The sequence below is a fragment of the Rhinolophus sinicus genome, chromosome 16, assembly GCF_057876585.1.
Source record: "Rhinolophus sinicus isolate RSI-liver-muscle chromosome 16, RSI-T2T, whole genome shotgun sequence".
NCBI classification, from domain to species: domain Eukaryota; kingdom Metazoa; phylum Chordata; class Mammalia; order Chiroptera; family Rhinolophidae; genus Rhinolophus; species Rhinolophus sinicus.
The window spans coordinates 94198941-94218973 of record NC_142516.1 but is presented as its reverse complement, the minus strand read 5'-3'; the positions used below and the strand labels follow the sequence as shown (position 1 = coordinate 94218973).

General features: G+C 38.0%; 1 protein-coding gene across 7 annotated transcripts in view; it reads left to right on the top strand.

The window, feature by feature from the left end:
• WASF3 (WASP family member 3) overlaps positions 1-20033 on the top strand; it is a 128838-nt gene that overhangs the window by 96213 nt on the left and 12592 nt on the right. For all 7 annotated transcript variants that reach the window (XM_088793365.1, XM_088793361.1, XM_088793363.1 and 4 more), the window contains 3 exons: positions 10344-10478; positions 12923-13076; positions 16400-16517. In XM_088793365.1, the coding sequence (XP_088649491.1) occupies positions 10344-10478; positions 12923-13076; positions 16400-16517 (407 nt within the window). The remainder of the gene's footprint in view (positions 1-10343; positions 10479-12922; positions 13077-16399; positions 16518-20033) is intronic.

Here is a 20033-nt window from a genome sequence, read left to right as displayed (position 1 = left end):
AATGACTGGATCAAAGAAGAAATTAGGGGAGAGATCAAAAGATACATAGAAACAAATGACAATGAAAATACATCCTATAAAAATTTTTGGGACACAGCGAGGGCAGTTTCAAGAGGGAAATTTATATCATTACAGGCCTATCTCAAGAAACAAGAAAAATCCCAAGTAAACTCACGTTATACTTAAAGAACTAGAAAAAGAAGAACTAATGAAACCCAAGGTCAGCAGAAGAAAGGAAATAACAAAAATCAGAGCAGAACTAAATGAACTAGAGAATAAAAAGACAATAGAAAAAATTAATGTGACAAAGAGCTGGTTCTTTGAAAAGATTAACAAAATTGACAAACCCTTGGCTAGACTCACTAAGATAAAAAGAGAGAAGACACTAATTAACAAAATCAGAAATGAAAAAGGGGAAGTTATCACGGACACCACAGAAATACAAAGGATCATCCAAGAATACTATGAAGGACTATATGCCACCAAATCCAATAACCTAGAAGAAATGGACAAGTTCTCCGAAGCATATAGCCTTCTTAGGCTGAACCATGAAGAACTGGAAAATCTAAATAGACCAATCACCAGTAACGAAATTGAATCAGCCATCCAAAACCTTCCCAAAAGCAAAAGTCCTGGACCAGCTGGCTTCACTAGTGAATTCTACCAAACCTTCAAAGAGGCTCTAATACCAATCCTGCTCAAACTCTTCCAAAAAATTGAAGAAGAGACAGTACTCCCTAACTCATTTTATGAGACCAACATTACCCTGATACCAAAAGCTGGTAAGGACAGCACAAAAAAAGAAAACTACAGACCAATATCTCTGATGAATACAGATGCAAAAATCCTAAACAAAATTCTAGCAAATCGAATGCAACAATGCATTAAAAACATTATTCATCACGACCAAGTGGGGTTCATCCCCGGGGTACAAGGATGGTTCAACGTCCGCAAATCCTTCAATGTGACACATCACATAAACAAAATAAAGGACAAAAATCATATGATTATATCAATTGATGCAGAAAAAGCATTTGACAAGATACAACATCCATTTATGATTAAAACACTTAATAAAATAGGTATAGAAGGAAAATACCTTAACATATTAAAAGCCATGTATGACAAACCCTCAGCTAATCTCATAATTAATGGTGAAAAACTGAAGCCCTTTGCTCTACGTTCAGGAACACAACAGGGCTGTCCCCTATCACCTCTGTTTTTCAACATAGTGTTGGAAGTCCTTGCCAGAGCAATCAGGCAAGAGAAAGAAATAAAAGCCATCCAAATTGGGAATGAAGAAGTTAAATTGTCACTCTTTGCAGACAACATGATGCTATGTATATAGAAAACCCTAAAGACTCCACCAAAAAGCTATTAGAAACAATCAACGAATACGGTAAAGTTGCTGGCTACAAAATCAACATACAAAAGTCCATTGCATTCCTATATACTAACAATGAAATCTCAGAAAAAGAAATACAAAAAACAATTCCTTTTGCAATTGCAGCAAAAAGAATAAAATACCTAGGAATAAACTTAACCAAGCAGGGCACGCAGGCAGAGGCACACCAGAGAAGGGATGTTTTGTCCTCCTCTGACTACTTTTCTTTCCCCAGTGAAACGAGAAGCAAGGTCATCAGCTCAGTGGGGAAGTTTGAGGTGGAAAGAGATGATATGAAATAGGCACTCTAAGAGCAGGAAAACTAATTCCGTAACAGGAATCATAGCAGGACTGCTGAGCAACAGAAAGCTCACCTGAGACTTCCAAATTTGTGTCCTCAGTTCAGACCTGTCCCTGAGATTTCAAACTTGCACATACAACTGCCTGCTGGCCATCTTCACTTGGATTTCTAACGGTCATCTCAAACGCAACATGTCTAATAGTGAAGTAATGGTTTCTTTCCTCTCTTTGCCGCCCCTCTTTTCTATTAGCAAATGGGAACGCTACTCTTCCACTTGCTATTGATTTGTCTTTCCCTTCTGTCATACCAGCTATTTTCAAGATATGTACCAAATCTGTACACCTGTTAGCAACCCCACTGCTGTTCTTCTAACCCAAGCCACGAGGTCTCCCACTGCTCTGCAGGAGCCCCTGTCTGACCCCCCACCCGCTTTGCGCTAGTCACCTACCCCTGAAGGGGAGGGCATTTATTTCTCTGTCCTCTTCTCCCACCTGTCCCTCCACTCAATGGGCTCCTTGGGGCTGCTCTCCACCCAAGCGTGTTTCTGCCTTCTGCCTCGACGGTGTCTCCCCAGATACCCACATGGTTCCCGTATCACTTAGGTGGCATTTAGTGGCCAAGTACCAACCTCTTTCTACCACTCTCTCTTCCCTTCCTGTCATATTCTCTTCATAAGGCTTATCATCACGTGACACATCGTCTGCCTGTTTGTTGTCTGTGTAGGATGCAAGCTTTGTGGCCGTATTCACTGCTGTATCTTTAAGTGCCTGGTAGACAGTGGGTGCTTAATAAATATTTGCTGAATAAACTGACAGCAAATATTTAATAATCAACATCTTTTATTTTAGATCTTATAAAATGCTTAGAGTATTATAAAGAAGTATATTAAAAAGTGCACTGTAGTTAACTATGGGTCACATTTTTTACTTTTTATTTTTCTGAGTTTTCCAACTTTTCTACTATGAGCATGTATTACATTTATACTCAGAAAGACACTTCAAAGAATTAGGGTGTAATACTGTGTTTTCTGACTTTTATACAGGCTTATAAACACAGCAAAGACAAAAGAAATCAAAATGTTAGCAGCAGATGTCCTAGATTGGACTTTGGGCCATTTTTCCTACTGTTTACTTTTCCATATTTTCTATACATATAAGCATGAATTGCTTTCATAGTAGAAAAAAACAAAACTTTAAAAACAAAAAAACAAACTTAAGGCCCACTAATTATGGCTTGTTATTTTGTGGATTTTATTACAAGTACTATAATAAAATTTCTTTTTTAACTTTTTATTTTGAAATGATTTCAGTCTTACAGAAAGCTCAAACACAGTACAAAGAATTTTCATAAACTTTCACCCATATATTATTTTACCACACTTTTTTTTAACTCAGAGACTCCTCTTTTCCACCTACCCTCCTTTCTCCTCCTGCCTCTTCCCCAATGTGTGTGTGTGTGTGTGTGTGTGTGTGTGTGTGTGTGTGTGTGTACATATATATCCTTTAATCTGGAACAGTTCCTCAGTCTTTGACTTTTGTGACTTGATATTTTTGAAGGGAGTCAGCCATTTATTTTGTGGAATGTCCCTTGGTCTATATCTTCTGATGTTTCCTCATGATTAAATCAGATTTAGGATATGGCAGGACTATCAAAGTGACGACACAAATTGTCTGCTTGTCCCATAAATGCCCGTGTTAATTTGGATCACTTGGTTAATGTTTTGTCTGTAGGTTTTGCTAATGTGAAGTCCTGTCGTCCAGTCCTTCCCCCACCCCAACCCCGCCCCAGTGTAATTAATTACTAAGTATCTATGGGAGACACTTGGAGACTATGTAATATAACCTGTTCCCATCCCACCTCTACCGGCTAGTCTGAGCATCCATTGATGACTCTTGCCCGAAACACATTATTGCAGTAGTGGCAGACTGGTGATTTGTGTCCTTCCCTAATTTCTTCTACATTTACTACTTGGAATTCTGCTGTAAGTGCTTTCACTTCTTTCCTGATTATTCATTCATTCATTCATTTATAGCCGTATGGACTCGTGGATTCTTATTTTATTGTATGAGTTATAATCCGTTATCTTTATTAGGTATTTTCATGCTCACATTTTCCCAGATTTGGCCAGGTGGAGCCCTTTCAGGCTGGCTCCTGTGTCCTTTTGATATGTCCTCACCACTCTCTGAGTATTTCTTTACTTTTTCTTTTTTTTAGAAAAGCACCGTAAGACATTTTAAGCTCATCATGTACTTTTCCACCTTCAGCCCTAGAACTAGTCATTTTCCAAGAAGACACATTTCTTTTAGTGGAGAATGAAAAGCCAAAATCTTGACAAACCGAGATCTAGGTGCTAGATGTGTGTGTTAAAATTTCTGAAGGACCTTGTTATGACTGGTTTCTTGTTCCACAGGAAGGGACTCATAACAGACACACTGGTTGTTTCCACTGAATCTTAAATACAATTGAAAATCCATGCGTAATTTTATGCTTTGGTAGTGTGGAGGCATACTTCTCGACCTGACATACTTGGACACAAGTTCAAATGGTCCTAATAAATCCACACAGGATTCTTTGTCACTAAAGAATGAATAAATTGCACTTACCTGAGTGTGGTCCTTAAATCAATTCAAAATTATTGTAATTTAGTTATAAATAGACTTGTCATTGAAAGTGAGTAAAATCAAGCTTTGCAAATGAGTTGCTGTTTGCAAAACCGAATACTGTAATTGCAACATTTTATTCTTGTTCATCAGTAAATATAGTTCCTTCTACTTTCTTCTCTTTAGTCACTTGTCAGCTTTCAGCAGCTGGCGAAAGCTTTGGTATGCAAGTCCTTAATTTCTGTTTCTTTTTATAAATCGAGAACTTCTAATGGGAGTATAGTATCAATTGCATTTTTTTTCAAATAAGGTTAAGCCCTGAAGGTAGAATGCACATACTATTTATCCTTTATAACTTATATAGCATATCGCAGAGGGTGGGTTGTTTGTTTGTTTGTTTGTTTGTTTTGATTGATTAATTTTAAGGAGGGCGCAGCTCACAGTGGCCCATGTGGGGATCAAACCGGCAACCTTAGTGTTAGCAGCACCGCACTCTAACCAGCTGAGCTATTCGAGTGTGGTTCTTAACAATAGTTTCTGTGGTTTGAGAATGCTGGAGGGATTTTTGTAAGAGACTGTTAGTTACTCCCATATGCTTGGTGGTATATACTGTCCTTATTAACTAGATTTCTGCATAGCTGAAGGGAAAAGAACGGGATTTTTTTTTGGAGTGGCACTGGAATTTTTTTTTTTTAAACTATGAACGGTCAAGTAGAAAAACATAATTTAGTGGGTTACATTTGGCTATGTCTGACATTCAAAATCAACCACTGATGGACTTGGATTTAAAGCATTATGGAACGCGGTGTTTGTCTACAGATCATCCATTTGACGGGGCAGACTTTTCCCCAAATGGGCTTCATAAGACAGTAGTTATTAGGTGTTTCCAGGCCCAGTCAGTTTGAAAACATGGTACGCTAGATGCTTCCCTGGCATTCCTAATGCACATTAGCACAGTAGAGATTTTGTGATGCCCCAAGGCATAGAAACACATTTAATCTTTTTAGCCCAGCATTTCCCAGACTTTACTTGAACAGGGAGCCTCTGTTGGGTGTGTAACCTGTTAACAGGAAAACGCTGGAATATACCGTGTGTTTCAGTGAAGAGATACTCACCAAGCACTGGCTCAGCACAGTGCCGAGCTAACAGGCAGAGTTCATACCTTCAGAGAGCTTAGGATTAGAGTTATATGATGAGGTCTGTGATTGGGGTATGCGTAGGGTATTGTGGGAACACGGAGAGGGGCACCTGACCTTACAGAACTCAGTCCACATCCTGAAGGATTGATTTTCAAGTTAGTGCATTTTTATTCATTTATTCCAAAATCTTTTTGAGCCTCTATTATGTATAAGCCAGGCATGCCCTAGACCTTGGGGATTGATACAGGACCGAAGAGAGCCCTTGTCCTTTTGGATCGTGCATTGTCGTGGAAGGAGACTGGAAATGAGATGAATAAGTACAAGTGTATAATTTATTCCATGTTGGTAAGTACTAAGGCGAAAAATGCAGCAGGGAGGAGATAAAGGTGTGTGTGTGTGTGTGTGTGTGTGTGTTTTAAGGTGACTGCCATTTAGCTAGGGTTGCGAGAGAAAGTCTCACTTAGAAGGTGACATTTGGGTAGACCTGGATGAGGTGAGGCAGCAAACCATGTGAATCTCTGGGATTAAAATGGTCCAGCAGCAGGAGCAGGAACAGCAGAAGCCTGAGGAGAGGGGATGTGATCGGCATGTCTGAGAAACAGGAGGAGCCAGTGTCTCTGGAGTGGAATATGCGACGGAGAGGGTGATGGTTGACGAGGCCGGCAAGGTACGTGGAGTTAGAGCACAGCACCTAGGACATTACAAGCTGCTACCTGGCCCTTGGCTTTTATGCTGAGTGAGATGACAGGCATGGAAAATTTGATCATGCAAAGGTGTGTCAGGATCTTTGAGAAAGTGGGGAGGGTTTAGGGACTGCAAGTGATTTTTCTGATTGGAGCACAAAGAAAGGGCAGAGATGAGGTGCCCAGGGCCTTCTGTATCCCACTGAGAGGCTTAGATTTTTATCTTGAGATGATGAGGGACAATGGGGGATTTAAATAGAAAGGACCCAGTCCAATCTTGCTTTTCGAAGGAACAGTTAGCAGCAGTATGAGAGTGGGAGGCGAACCTGAAAGCAGAGAAAACAAAACTGCTGATGTAATTCAGGAGGGAAACAAGGAGGGTGTGAGCTAAGAGGGTGGCGGGGATAGAAGTGATGAGATTCGGTGTTCTGTGAGCTGTAGAGGGAGGGGGCAGTCACAGGTGGCGCTGTTTTTTGCTTGGGCTTCATTTTGGATGGTTGATGCCTTTCAACATGGGCCGTGCAGGTTGGAGTCAATGTGAAAATGAATTCGTACTAGAGCTTGTACAGGATTGGACATGGACATAACATGGGAGACCTCCATTAGCTAATTAGATACACAGGTCCAGTGCTCAGGAAAGAGTTTATAAGGCAGCAAACATTAATTCCGGATAGCACATCTAGCTCTAGTGTTTAAAAACATATAATTTGAGTGAAGACTTTATTTCTTTGCCTTTTTGGAACTATTTTGTATATTGTAGGGGTGGGAAGTGTTGGCAGAATTTTAAACGACTGCAGGGGACCATACTATAGATACATCGCTTTAAGGAAACAGCTGAAATCTGGAGTCTGGGATTTTTCCCCTATTTTTGGCAGAGGATGGAATGGGTTGGTGTTTTTATTGGTGTATTTCTTTGTTGCTCTTATTTTTTTAAGAGAAAGTTCCGTTTGTTAACACAGTTACACAATTAGAATTTATAAAATCATGCTAATTTTAAATTCATAAGAAATGCTTATCTAGTGTCTATAAGACCACTTAAGCAGCAAAATATTGTAGTTCATTTTATTAAGTAAACAGGAAATTACCAAGTGTCTTGTGGCCTGAAATAATTCCTGGAAGTTGCTAATTTCTAGCCAAGGAAGTTCATGGAAATACATGATAAAAGCGAGGAATGAGAAGTTAAAAGACCAAGTTTTTGTTTCTTCTATTTCTCCCACTTACTAGTCATGAGGTTTGGACAGGACACCTTTCTGGTGCTCAGTTTAGCCATCTGGAAGATGAAAGCAGTAATTCCGTGTTTACCTCATGAGCTCACTCAGTCCTTGAACACGTGTGTGCCAGGAGGCATTGTTCTAGGGCTGGGCTACAGCTGGGACAGACAGACATGGTTCTTACTCTCACAGAGGGTGTGGTATGTGGATTACAGCAGAGTCTGGAAAGTGGAGATGAGAGTACTGTATAAACTGTGAAAAAGCATTACAGTTATTCTGGCTCCAAGGAAGTTTTCTTCCTAGAAGGTTCAGGTTCTCTTTTCATTTGAGAGATAAATTGATACAATACGCAAATAAAAAAAAATGGTAGGTCTACACATGGACCTTACACCCTTCACAAGAGTTAACTCAAAATGGACCACAGACCTAAATATAAAACTATAAAACTCTTAGAAGAGAACATAAGAGACTATCTGGATGACTTGTAGTGATGACTTTTTTAGATATAACACCAAAGGTGTAACAAATGAAAGAAATAATTGATAAGCTGGATTTCATTAAAATTAAAAACTTCTGCTCTGCAAAAGACACTGTTAAGAGAATAAGAAGACAGCCACAGACTAGGAGAAATATTTGCAAAGGACATAATCTGATGAAGGGCTATCCAAACATAGAAAGAACTCTTAAAATTCAACAATAATAAAATTAAGCAATAAGAAAACTAACAACATGATTAAACAATGGGGAAAAGACCTGAGTAGACACCCCGCCAAAGAAGATATGAAAATGGCAAAAAAAAACATAGGAAAAGATGCTCCTCCTCATATGTCAGTGGGGAAATGCTAATTTAAAAGAGAACACTGACAACACCAAATGCTGGTGAGCGTGTGGAGCAACAGGAACTCCCATTCATTGCTGGTGGAAATGCAAACTGATACGGCCACTTTGGCAGACAGTTTGGCTGCTTCTTATAAAATGAAACATACTCGAACCACATGATCCAGCACTTGTGCTTCTTGTTGTTTATCCACACAAACATCTGCCCCCAAATGTTTATTCACAGTTGTGACTGGAAGCAACCAAGATGTCCTTCAGTAGGTAAATGGATAAATGAATGGTGGTCCATCCAGACAATGGGCCATTATTCAGTAAGAAAAAGGAATGAGCTTATCAGCCATGAAAAGACATGGAAGAAGCTTAAATGCATGTTAAGTGAAAGAAGCCAATCCAAGAGGCTCAATACTACGTAATTCCAATTATATGACATTCTGGGAAAGGCAAAGCTATGGAGACAGAAAAACATCAGTGGGTGCCAGGGGCTGAGTGGGGATGAGGTGGAGCATTGGGGATGTTTGGTGAAACTGCTCTGAGTGATACTATATAAAGTCAGACAATTAAGTTCACGAACTCATCCTAGAAAAAGTGCTGCACACCTCATTGCTGAATATCACTACAGTCACCTTCGAAGTACTGCCCTTCGGAAGCTATGCACCGATGCCAGTGCCTAGTCCACCTTTCAAAGCAATTTTGGAAGTCTTTTCTAGAATGGCCATCAAAGCTGTCATCGTATTACCCTTGATGTCCTGAATGTCATCAAAATGTCTCCCTTTCATTGTTTCCTTTATCTTTGGGTAAAGAAAGAAATCATTGGGGGCCAGAGCAGGTGAGTAGGGAGGGTTTTCCAATACAGTTATTTGTTTACTGGCTAAAAACTCCCTCACAGACAGTGCCATGTGAGCTGGTGCATTGTCGTGATGCAAGAGCCATGAATTGTTGGCGAAAAGTTCAGGTCGTTTTTGTCTAACTTTTTCATGCAGCCTTTTCAGCATTTCCAAATAGTAAACTTGGTTAACTGTTTGTCCAATTGGTACAAATTCATAATGAATAATCCCTCTGCTGTCAAAAAAGGGTTAGCAACAGCGTTGCAACAAGTTCGCAAACTTAATTGTCAGACCTCGTAAAGGTGGGATCACACCATTCTGCATATGTCCAGACCCACAGAATGTACGACACCAAGAGTGAACCGTAGTGGAAGCTGGACTTTGGATGATAATGATGGGTCAGTGTGGGCTCATCAGTTATAATAAATGCACCACTCTGGTGGGGACGTTGACAGTGGGGGAGGCTAAAGGGTGGGGCAGGAGGTATATGGAACTCGCTGCGCTCTTTGCTGAGTTTTTCTATGAACCTAAAACTGTTCTTAAAAATAAAGTTTATTTTAAAAAGTGGTCGCTCTGTCAGAGGAGATAGGATGCAGAGGTGCCTGGCACACTCAGAGTAGGCAGTTATTAAATGTTTGTTGAATGAATAAAGGAATGGTGTTGGGATGTGGAAAGTCAACATGAGCAGATATAATGCCTGTCTTGCTGTCAGATTTTCAGAAATGTTACCAATTACACTTTAAGAAAAGTGATTGTGTCCAGCATTCACAAGAATGTAGAGGTGATCCATACAGAAAAATGTAACTAAGCGTTCAAAATACGGATTTTCCCGGAGGGCCAGAGTCAGTGCTATTTGCCTAGATTTCCGAATGTGAATTAGAACAATTTAATGCCATTGGAACGTGTTAGGCACAATGTAAGACATCTAATGTTTCCAGTCGTGAGATAAAAACACTGAAGTTAGAAACTAACGTGATTTATTGAATTATCTTGGGAAGAAAGAGGAAAGTTTAGGTCCTGAGATCCTAGTTAGACATAAAGCATGCAAAATGAGAGTTACTTTTTTTTTCCCAAAGAAGTTCAGTTTAATGGAAAACAACTTGGGTGATGGCGCATTTAGCAATTAACTAAAATTTCTATACTATTTGGGGTATTTTTAAATTCTGCAACTTCAAGTCCATTTCGGGTATGTATGAACATCCCTAATACATTTTCAAAAATTTCTAAAGGCTGTTGACTGTGACACTATTTTTATAATCATTTGACAGCATTCCGTGTGTTGCCAGTAATCAGCTTTAGTGAGAAGGTGTGAAGGCCGTTGCAGCAGTTAACGCATGGCTTTCTCCATTCGTTTTCTTATATAGGCAAACATGCTGAAGACATATTTGGTGAGTTGTTCAATGAGGCTAACAACTTTTACATCAGAGCCAATTCTCTTCAAGACAGAATTGATCGCCTTGCTGTCAAAGTTACCCAGCTGGATTCAACAGTGGAAGAGGGTAGGTAATTGCGTGAAAGCAATGAGTTAGAAGTGATGTTGACAAGACAGTAGTAATTAATTGCAGGGTAATTACTGCTTTTTCCTAGGGATAATATGCTGATATTTCATCTAGTCTTTCACTAGAATAATAGTGGGGGTTGGGGGAACCCACAATATTGGGTTAATTAGTGATTAAAAGAGTCATATCTTGTGTATCTCATACTCTGTTTAAAAAAAAACCACACATATAGTGTTTGTTTTAAAGAATTCTTTGAATGCATTCAATATTAGAAAACATAATGTAGGTTATTGGTAGTTATGTTAAAGATTCTTTGTTTTAACCTAAAAATAACAGAATCACTCCCGAGAGTCCAACTAAAAGGGCGGGTTTTGCATGGAGAGCAAGGGAATGGAGGCTTCCCCCTGTATTCTTGTTAGGGTTAATGCCTGTGAATAATCGTGGCGATACTGCTGACTTAACTTCTCAGAAATAGCATTTACTGAAAGCCTTTAGACTTCGGAGTCTTAAAATAATGTTAACATTGGCAAGCACTGTGTAGTTAACTGTAATCATTTTGGTGATAAACCCTGAAATTGTGGCCATTTCAACAAAGTTAAAACTCCACAATTCTGTTTTAAAAGTTTCACTTTCTGTATCTTTTGAATAAAGGCTTGAGATTAGATGGGGGGGAAAAATCTGTAAAAAAGTACAAGAAATGCCATTTCATATTTACTTTAAGAAAAATGTTCAGATTTAAAATTATTTTTTCTTTTATATGTTAGTTACAGTTTCTCTTACTGAATTAAAATGATCCTAGCATCTGATTTTTCCATCTATAATAATATTAGTAAAAGAAAATAAAAGTTTTATTTTTTTTAATGTGGTTATTTATGGAATTCATCCTTCATTCTAAAAAATGTCTGCTTATGTTCAGGACTTTTTCAAAGCTCAAAATTAAATTAGTGAATTAAAAATTTAACAAAAATGTATAACATTGAAATTTTAACATTCATTATAAACATTCTCACTGACTTTTCCACCAATAATTGGGGAGCGAAAGACATGCTCTTTTTAATGTGATGTTTTAAATTACGTTTTATTTTTAAAAATTAAAATCTTAATAACTACTTGGTCTATTCAGAAAAAGAATTTGTAGCATCTTAAATCAATCATTCACTTTTCAAATTTGTATCACAAGTGATTTTTAAGTATTTATCTTCCTTCAATTTTTTTGCAATTGAAATGCTTGTGATAAACCTTACACTGGAAAAGGTCAATCCGTATATTAAATTTCATGGATTTTGCGGTACAGTTCATATCCTTAAACTCCCTTTCCAATCAAAATGTTACCTTATTACAGATGCCCTTTGATTTACAATGGGGTTACATCCCAACAATCACATTGTAAGTGGAAAATATCGTTAAGTTGAAAAGCATTTAATACACCTAAACTACCGAACACCATAAGCTTAGCCTAGCCTACCTTAAACATGCTCAGAACACTTACATTAGCCTACATTTGGGCAACATCGTCTAGCACAAAGCCTATTTCATAATTAAGTGTTGAATATTGTTGACCATCTCGTGTAATTTATTATAAGTATCACTTTTGCATCATCATAAAATCGTAAGTCACACCATTGTAAGTTGGCGATCATCTCTACTTGGCATGGATGTTACAGTTAAAAAAAAAAAAAGGAAAAAAAAGAAAAAACGCACTTGACTAAGGTAGGAAATCTCTATTCTACTTGGGGCCTGCCACTTTTTTGCTGGGTGATGTTGGAAAAGTCACTTAACACCTCTGATTGCATTGGTCAAGTAGGACAACGAACCAGTGGGCCCACCTCAGAAAGTCTGTCAGAGTCAGTGGGTTAATACATGAGATGTAAAGTTTGTACAAACACAAGAAATAAGCATCATCAGCCCTGAGTTTCTCACTCCTCGGTATAGTTTCATATCGTGCTACTTAATTTCTCGGACTGTATGTTGAAAAGTTTTGCTATCTTTAATGTTTGTATCAGAAAAACTTAATGCCTTTTTTTTTTTTTTACAGTTTTTTGTATGTTTTGCAGAAGGCTTTCCTACATGTATTATATTTAAACTGGTATTATCCTCCCCCCAGGATACCCAAATCTATGTGTTTACATGCCTGTTACACTCATAACTATATTCCTATGTGGTTTCTGAGAAATGCTATTTAAATAAAGAATGATGCTCTAATATTAAGTTCAATGAAGTAATGAGGTCACTACAAAAAAAAAAGACATCATGTCAGAGATAATTGTTACTTACAAGAAGGAAGGAATGTACATGCTACTTCAGCATGGTTTTAAATGAAAAACAAAAAAAATATTATTTGGTTATTCTAGGAGATGTTTATGACTGTGATTCAAATTATACTTATTTCTAAACAGTGAAAATCTTTCCATATAACTCACCTTGGGGGACTTTTCTCCAAATAGTGTCACTACAGGACATCAACATGAAAAAAGCTTTCAAAAGTTCCACAGTCCAAGACCAGCAGGTGGTTTCAAAGAACAGTATTCCTAACCCGGTTGCTGACATCTACAACCAGAGTGATAAGCCACCTCCCCTGAATATTCTCACACCCTACAGGTACGGCCCCTCGTGTTCCCAGAGCCTGGTCAGTATCGGTGAGTTGAGAGCAGTGGGCAGTGCTGTGAAAGTATCTTTCTACCTTGGAAAATAAGAATTGCAGTATCTCACACAAAATGAGAGTAATCATTGCTGCAGAATTGTCAAAGTTTTAGTATTTCAAAATACAGATAAACTTATCAAGAAAGGTGTGAGCTCCAACTTCAGCTTTTAAAAATGTAGACATCTTAAAGTAAAAGTGAGCACCTTACATAATGATATTGTGTGTGGTTATACTGTTCCTCGTGTTCAAAGTCAATTTTAAAAGGAGTTGCATGATTCAGTTATAATGCAGCAAAATAACCTCTCTCAGCATTTCAGCACTGCAGAGACATTTGTTACTTAATTCAGAAAAACGTATTCTGCAGCGTTAGTGGTTTTTAAGAGTGAAAATACAGTCAACAAATTAACCTTCTGTTATCGTAAAATAGTAGAACGCATTATGAAGACCAGACTTCCAAGAAAAAGAATGAAAAATACATAGTGCAAAAAATTAATATTAAGAAACTAAAAATGCTTTTTTAAAAACATCTGTCCTACCTCTTAGCACATCAGTGCTTTCTATATTCTCTGTCACCTTCTTTTGCATCTTCCTTTTTCATATACTTTCTCACTGCACATTGAGTTCCTCTCCCATCTCCGTACCCTTCTGTGGCACTTCTTCCTTCAGCCTCTGCTGAGCACAGACTGTGGTGGGGAGCGGTCCTCATGGCCCCCAGGGTAAGCCCCGCCTGCTGGTCCCGTCCCCTCCACCCCTCCAAAGGCCTTTTAGAATTCAGTGTGTTGGCTTCCTTTCCTGCCTCTGGGGAACCCCTGGCCCAGAGTTTTTCTTGCTCTGAATTCCTGTCCCTTCTCAGGGTCCAAAAGTCAATGTTTGAGCCTACAGCTCTGCTAGTAAAGCAGCAGTTCAAACTACATCCCTTTCAGCATGGACAGAAAGGGAGGTTCTCTCAAAAAAAATGTAATTGAGAACCAATAGAAACTGATGGGCGAAGACCAAGATGCCCCATTTTTCTATGAACAGGTATGCTTTTCTGGAGGTTTTAGCACTCATTTAGAATTAATGCTGTAAATGAATAGTGGTATTTTAAACCTCATGTTTTAACTTGTGATTTTGCTTGTTCAATATGTATTTTTCTGTGGCAATTTCAGTTTTACTTAGCACTGGGAGCTATGAGGACTCGCTTAGTAAAATTTTCCTAAGAAACTTCACTAAATATTCGTTCTACAGGGAAAGAACTCAGAAAAATCGGTTAACCAATTACCGTGTTTCCCTGAAAATAAGACCTAGCCAGACCATCAGTTCTAATGCATCTTTTGGAGCAAAAATTAATATAACCGGGTCCTATATTATATAAGACCCGGTCTTATATTACAGTAAAATAAGACCCGGTATTGTATTGTAGTATAGTATAGTATAGTATAGTATAGTATAGTATAGTATAGTATAGTATAGTATATTAGACCTGGTCTTATAGTAAAATAAGACTGGGTCTTATATTAATTTTTCCAAAATACACATTAGAACTATTTCTCTGAAATACCGTATTTTCAGGGAAACACGGTACATTTGATAAATCAAGATGAATTACTTGTTTGTGATAATTTAAAATTTTAATTACATAAAAAATGAGTTGACTTTCATATATATTGTGTGTATTCAGTATTATGGAAAATGAAAAATGTCTTTGACTTTTTAATAGTGTATTTAAGAATAGCAGTGCCAATTCAAATCTTTTTGTTACTACAGTAATATTTGGGGTATATAAAGCACAAACTTTTGCATTTGAGCTTAAGTATGACACAGCAGTCAATATACAAGAAGTACAGTATGACTGAAAAATCAAGTGTTTAGTTGCTATAAACATAGGACATTTCTGCTTATGTTTTTATATCAAGGTTCACATTTGTTTATGTGAGTTTCAGCCTTCATTTAAATATTAGCTCCATTTTTTTTATGTGCATTTTATCTTAAATTTTGCAGCAAGTTCATACTCAGATTTTCTATATCTTCATCTATATTGAAGGCCTAGTATTTTCAGGAAACAAATTATATTTTTCACAATAATGTTATTGATTTTATTAATATATAGTTTTTAGCATATAATATATATTTTATTAATATATAGATTTTATTAACTATAGTGCAGGTTGCTTATCGGGAAATTTGGAAAAGAAAGGAAGGACTTTATGTCATCGAAGGTTGAAGCACAGAGTGCATGGCGTTGGTTTGTTAGTGCTTTTCAGAGCAGCCAGAGTAGCCCTCATGGGCACTGGGCCTTACTATCTGATGAGGAGACGCTTACAGCACATGGCTTAGCAGGAGCTTCCCAGACAGACAGGTTTACCCGCTGGAACACGTCATGTAGCTTTCTTTGACTATTTGGGCATAAATCGTCCCTACACTCATTTCACTGGTTTTTGCTTCCTCTATGTACCTTAAATGACTTACTGAAATACTAATTTGAAATGTCAGTTTTCTGCTTCCTCTTGCAAGTAATCTACAGGCCAAATACTTTCTAAAGCATTAGTAGAATAGAGTGTTTTCTTCATATCATAATTATTTTAAGGTTTACTATTGATTAATACTACAACTTTGGATTCATGTTGTCTGTGTTGTTATTGGTTTATGATAAATGAGTAACATTGGTTTATGATAAATGCAAGTCTTATATAAAGACTTGCAATATTCCCTAGACCATAGTAATTGTAATGGTGCTTGAAAATGGAATGGATACAAGTGAATTTTCTTTGTGGGTTACTTCCACATTAAAAATAATTCATCACTTTTTGTCTTAGTCAATTACACACCATGACTGTTTTACTTCCTTTATAAATGAATTTTTAGATATTGGGCAAACCTGATTGAAGAAAAGGGACAGAATACATACAAATCCTTATCCTAATAACACTGACACTCCAGAGTAGAAGTGAATGTCTATAAAGAACCCATGCATTTCTGTGTATGGCCCTGTTGGAATAAGCAAAATATTTCTTGAAACAGGTATTAAAATTTTGCTGTGTATGAGCCATACTGTGATTTTTAGTAGTGCTTTTCTATACTTAAATCTAAATTTGCATGAGTACTTTGTACCTAATTATTCTAGAAAAGGTTACTGTTCTTTAGTGTTTTGCTTTATTTCAAATAAGGAAATCTGAGAAACTTAATAATGTCCAGGACAGTTAAAATGCCCCATATAGGTGTTATAATCTCATGAGTTGAAATTATGAAACTGTCTAACAATGTTTTCCGCCCCCATAACTTGCAATACCTTGATTTATAGAGATGATAAAAAGGACGGGCTGAAGTTCTATACTGATCCTTCCTATTTCTTTGACCTCTGGAAAGAAAAAATGCTACAGGACACGGAAGATAAGAGGAAAGAGAAAAGGCGTCAAAAGGTAAATAATTCCAGGAGGGGAAATGTGCATGTAAATATGTAAATGGGATTCTTTTATAAATAAAATAGTTTATAAATAAATCAGTAAGTTCTTTAGTTAAATGGTTGAGAGGTTAGATTTAATGCTGCAGTTCTTCAGAGACTGTATTTTTTACATGAAGATACTGATAAGTCAGTGTAGCAGAGGAACACTATTTTTCAATAAATATTCTTGATGTGTTCTGTGACCCTTGCTTTGCTTTCACAAAAGTAGTGGCTAAAATTTCAATTTTGTCTGTAACCATGTTTTAGAACTTCTCTCCTACTGCTCTTCCAAATTTCATAAAGCAGTCAGCATTCCATACCAGAAATCATTACCTGCTTTTGTCTTTCTAAAGCTTTCTTCGTTGTTGGGTTGCCCCCTAGTAGTAATTAATGCTTTGGTGAAATGTTCATATGGGATTGAAAAGCATGCATACCGTCCAGAGGACGGTATTTTCTAGAAATGAGATGCTTTGGTAGGTGGCAGTAGGAGCGGTCACTGCAGGCCTGAAGGTTAAGGGACCCGCATGGTAAGCACTCTGGGACAGATAGGCCCGCTCCGCTCACATTTTGAAAATGGTCCCTTTTGGGCCCAGAAATTAGACTGAAGCCACTGAGAAGAGTGAATGCCCCCAAAGACTTCTGCATGTGAGCTATGTTTTTAAAAAGTGCCACCTGGTTTGCTTGGCGAATATTAAGAGTGCTTTAGTTAAGAGAAATGCTTAGCTTTTTGTGGGTCAGTGGCCTTAAAGTTTTGAGGCATCTCGGTATATTGGCCCAGTAGGAGTGACAGTTTGGGGTGGAAGAGAATTTGAAATTTGGAAACAGGGTTTAAGAAAGGGAACATGGAAACAGTTTGCACATGTAAGATGTTACCCCTGAGTTCTAGGAAGGAATTCCGAAGGCTTGGTTAGTCATCCTCCCTTCTTGTGCTGGTGGGTTGGGGAGATTAACTGGGAAAGCTTGGAAGCGTTGCTGAGTGTTCAAGTGGAGAAAAGGAAGATGCCATTCTCTTAAACAGAAAAGAAACGTGTGGGTCTTAATCCCCACAGCTCATAGTAGTAATGGGGCAAAACCCCAGGCTTTTAAGAGTAATTTCCTTTACAACATGCCTGTCCTTTTAAATTACCTTCTAGGATTCCCTTCTCTGTGGTACTTTGGCAGAAATACTTAATTTTTCGCCAGTGTTCTTCAGGGGAAAACAGTCTTAATCTACACATGATTATTGTGTCTTCAAAATTATTTGTCATTTCCTTGGCTGTTTTGTCTCCTTCCGCTTTCCTCAAACACAGAAAATTCTGATAAGAATTTCTTATTCATTCATTTATATAACGATTCTTTTTAAATACCTTTAAATGCTGGATAAACTGGTGAAAATGATAGGATTGTCACCCTCATGGTGATTGTAATCACCATGGGAGAACAGTGGGAGAAACAAGCATTAAATAATCGTGCAGCCTTCTGGAACTCATAAGGAGGGGAAGAAATTTGGAAATTGTACTACAAATCTGCTTTGTGTAGGAAGAGAGAATGAGGCAAGATCTCCTTCATTCTGGAAAGCCTCCAGGATTGCAGAAATGCAGGTTGCTTTGAATTGGGAACTGACAAGTCTATCTGAAGGAAAAATTAAGTTAGAAAATTTGGGGATGAGAAATCCATTGTTTGTGAACTTTGATTCCTTAATTTGATAGTTTAAAAACAGTTTTTAAATTACGCAAATAAACATGTAAGTCTGTAGTTACCATGCTGGTAAGTGTTCTGAAGGAGAATTATGGTGTGCTGGGGGTGAGATGACACAATGGGGTGACAGTGAAAATGAAGTGGGGTGTCAAGGGTGGCCTCTCAGGGTGTCACTCACTGAGATCCAACCATGGGCAGTGGAAGTTAGCTCAGGTCAGCATGTGGGTGCGTGTGTTTGGACGTGTGTAGGTGAGAGGGGTGCTGGAGGAGTGGGGGAGCTTCAGAATTGGGGAGCCTTCTGAGTGGAAGTAGTTAAGATCTTTCTGGGCTTGGAAACAGTTTGGCATTTTCTTGGGATGTTACTGTAAGTGTAGTTGGAGTATGGTTGCATCACTGTTACCATTTTGTCATAGGTAGTTCCCGTGTGCGTGTGTGTGTGTGTGTGTGTGTGTGTGTGTGTGTGTGTAGTGTGCATGTTGGTGGGTAGATTTGGAGGCTGAACCATTGTAAAGAGTTATTATAACACTTAATCATTAAGTGTGTCAACATACATCTCTGAAAAGTAAGGGGGATAGTCTAGTATAATACAGTGGTTCTTAATCAGGATGTGTATTGGAATCCATTGAAATCCCTCTCCGTTTTTTTCTTTTGGTTTTTAAAAGTATACTAACAATACATGTTGGTTGTAAAATGTTCAAAGGACACTGAAATAAATACTAAAGTTTAGAAAATTTGGGATGTTTCTCCCTTGCCCGGCATAACTAACCACTGTTAACATTTACCAGTTGGGTGTGCATATTTTTAGATTTAGCTTTTTTATTTTTGAGCTTTCATAAATGTATGCAAACACATTTCACAGAGTATTTTTATATATATAGGATTGTACTACACAACTTACACACACACACACACACACACACACACACCCATTTACAGACATAATTGAAGATGTACTTCTTTTTAACAGTTGTATAGTGTTCCAACATGTGGATGCTTCATAAGCAATTTGCCCGTTGCTGTGTTAGTAAGTATCTAGGTTGTTTCTAAACTGTTGCTATTACAATACTGCAGTGGGTATCCCCGTACTCACGTGCAGATATTTCTTTGGGGTAAATTCCTAGAAGTCAAGTGTGAGTTTTAAATTTTGAAAGACACCGTTCCCCGACTCCTTAAAACACGACCAGTTTATACTCGTAACAGTCCTAGATATTATCATTACTATTATTTATTTTTTTGATGAGCCTCCCTCCCCCCAAAATCTAATTTGCATTACACATCTTTTCATATCTTTATTAACCATTTATACATGTTCTGTGAATTCCATGTTCACATTCTTTGCCAATACATTCCCTCTGCCCTGTTAATACCTCTGAAAACAGTCTAGTCGTCTGTCTTCACTACCACCCGTGAGCCGTCTACCATCCTTTCACGTAGCCCCTGCATAGCTCTCTAACTGGTGTCCCTGCCTTTCCCCTTGTAGTCTGTTCTCCACAACACGGAGGGATCTTTCAAATGCTTCTTCCTTTTCAATAGTCATCCCCTCCCTTCTCACTTCTCAGTGGTTTCCCATTGCTCTTAGAACAATGTTTTTAACGTAGCCCTTGAGAGCTCGGGAGTCATTCACCCTCATTCCTCACTCAGCATTTTTCATTTCTCTTAACGTGATGCTGTCGCTCCTCAGAGCCCTTGCGCACTCTTTTCCCTCCGGCATGTCTCTGACTCAGACTCCTGTGCAAAATGAATGCCACTCACGCTACAGATCTTGTCTCTTATTCTAGGATGCTGTCCCTGACTTCCAGACAATACCTTCATGTTG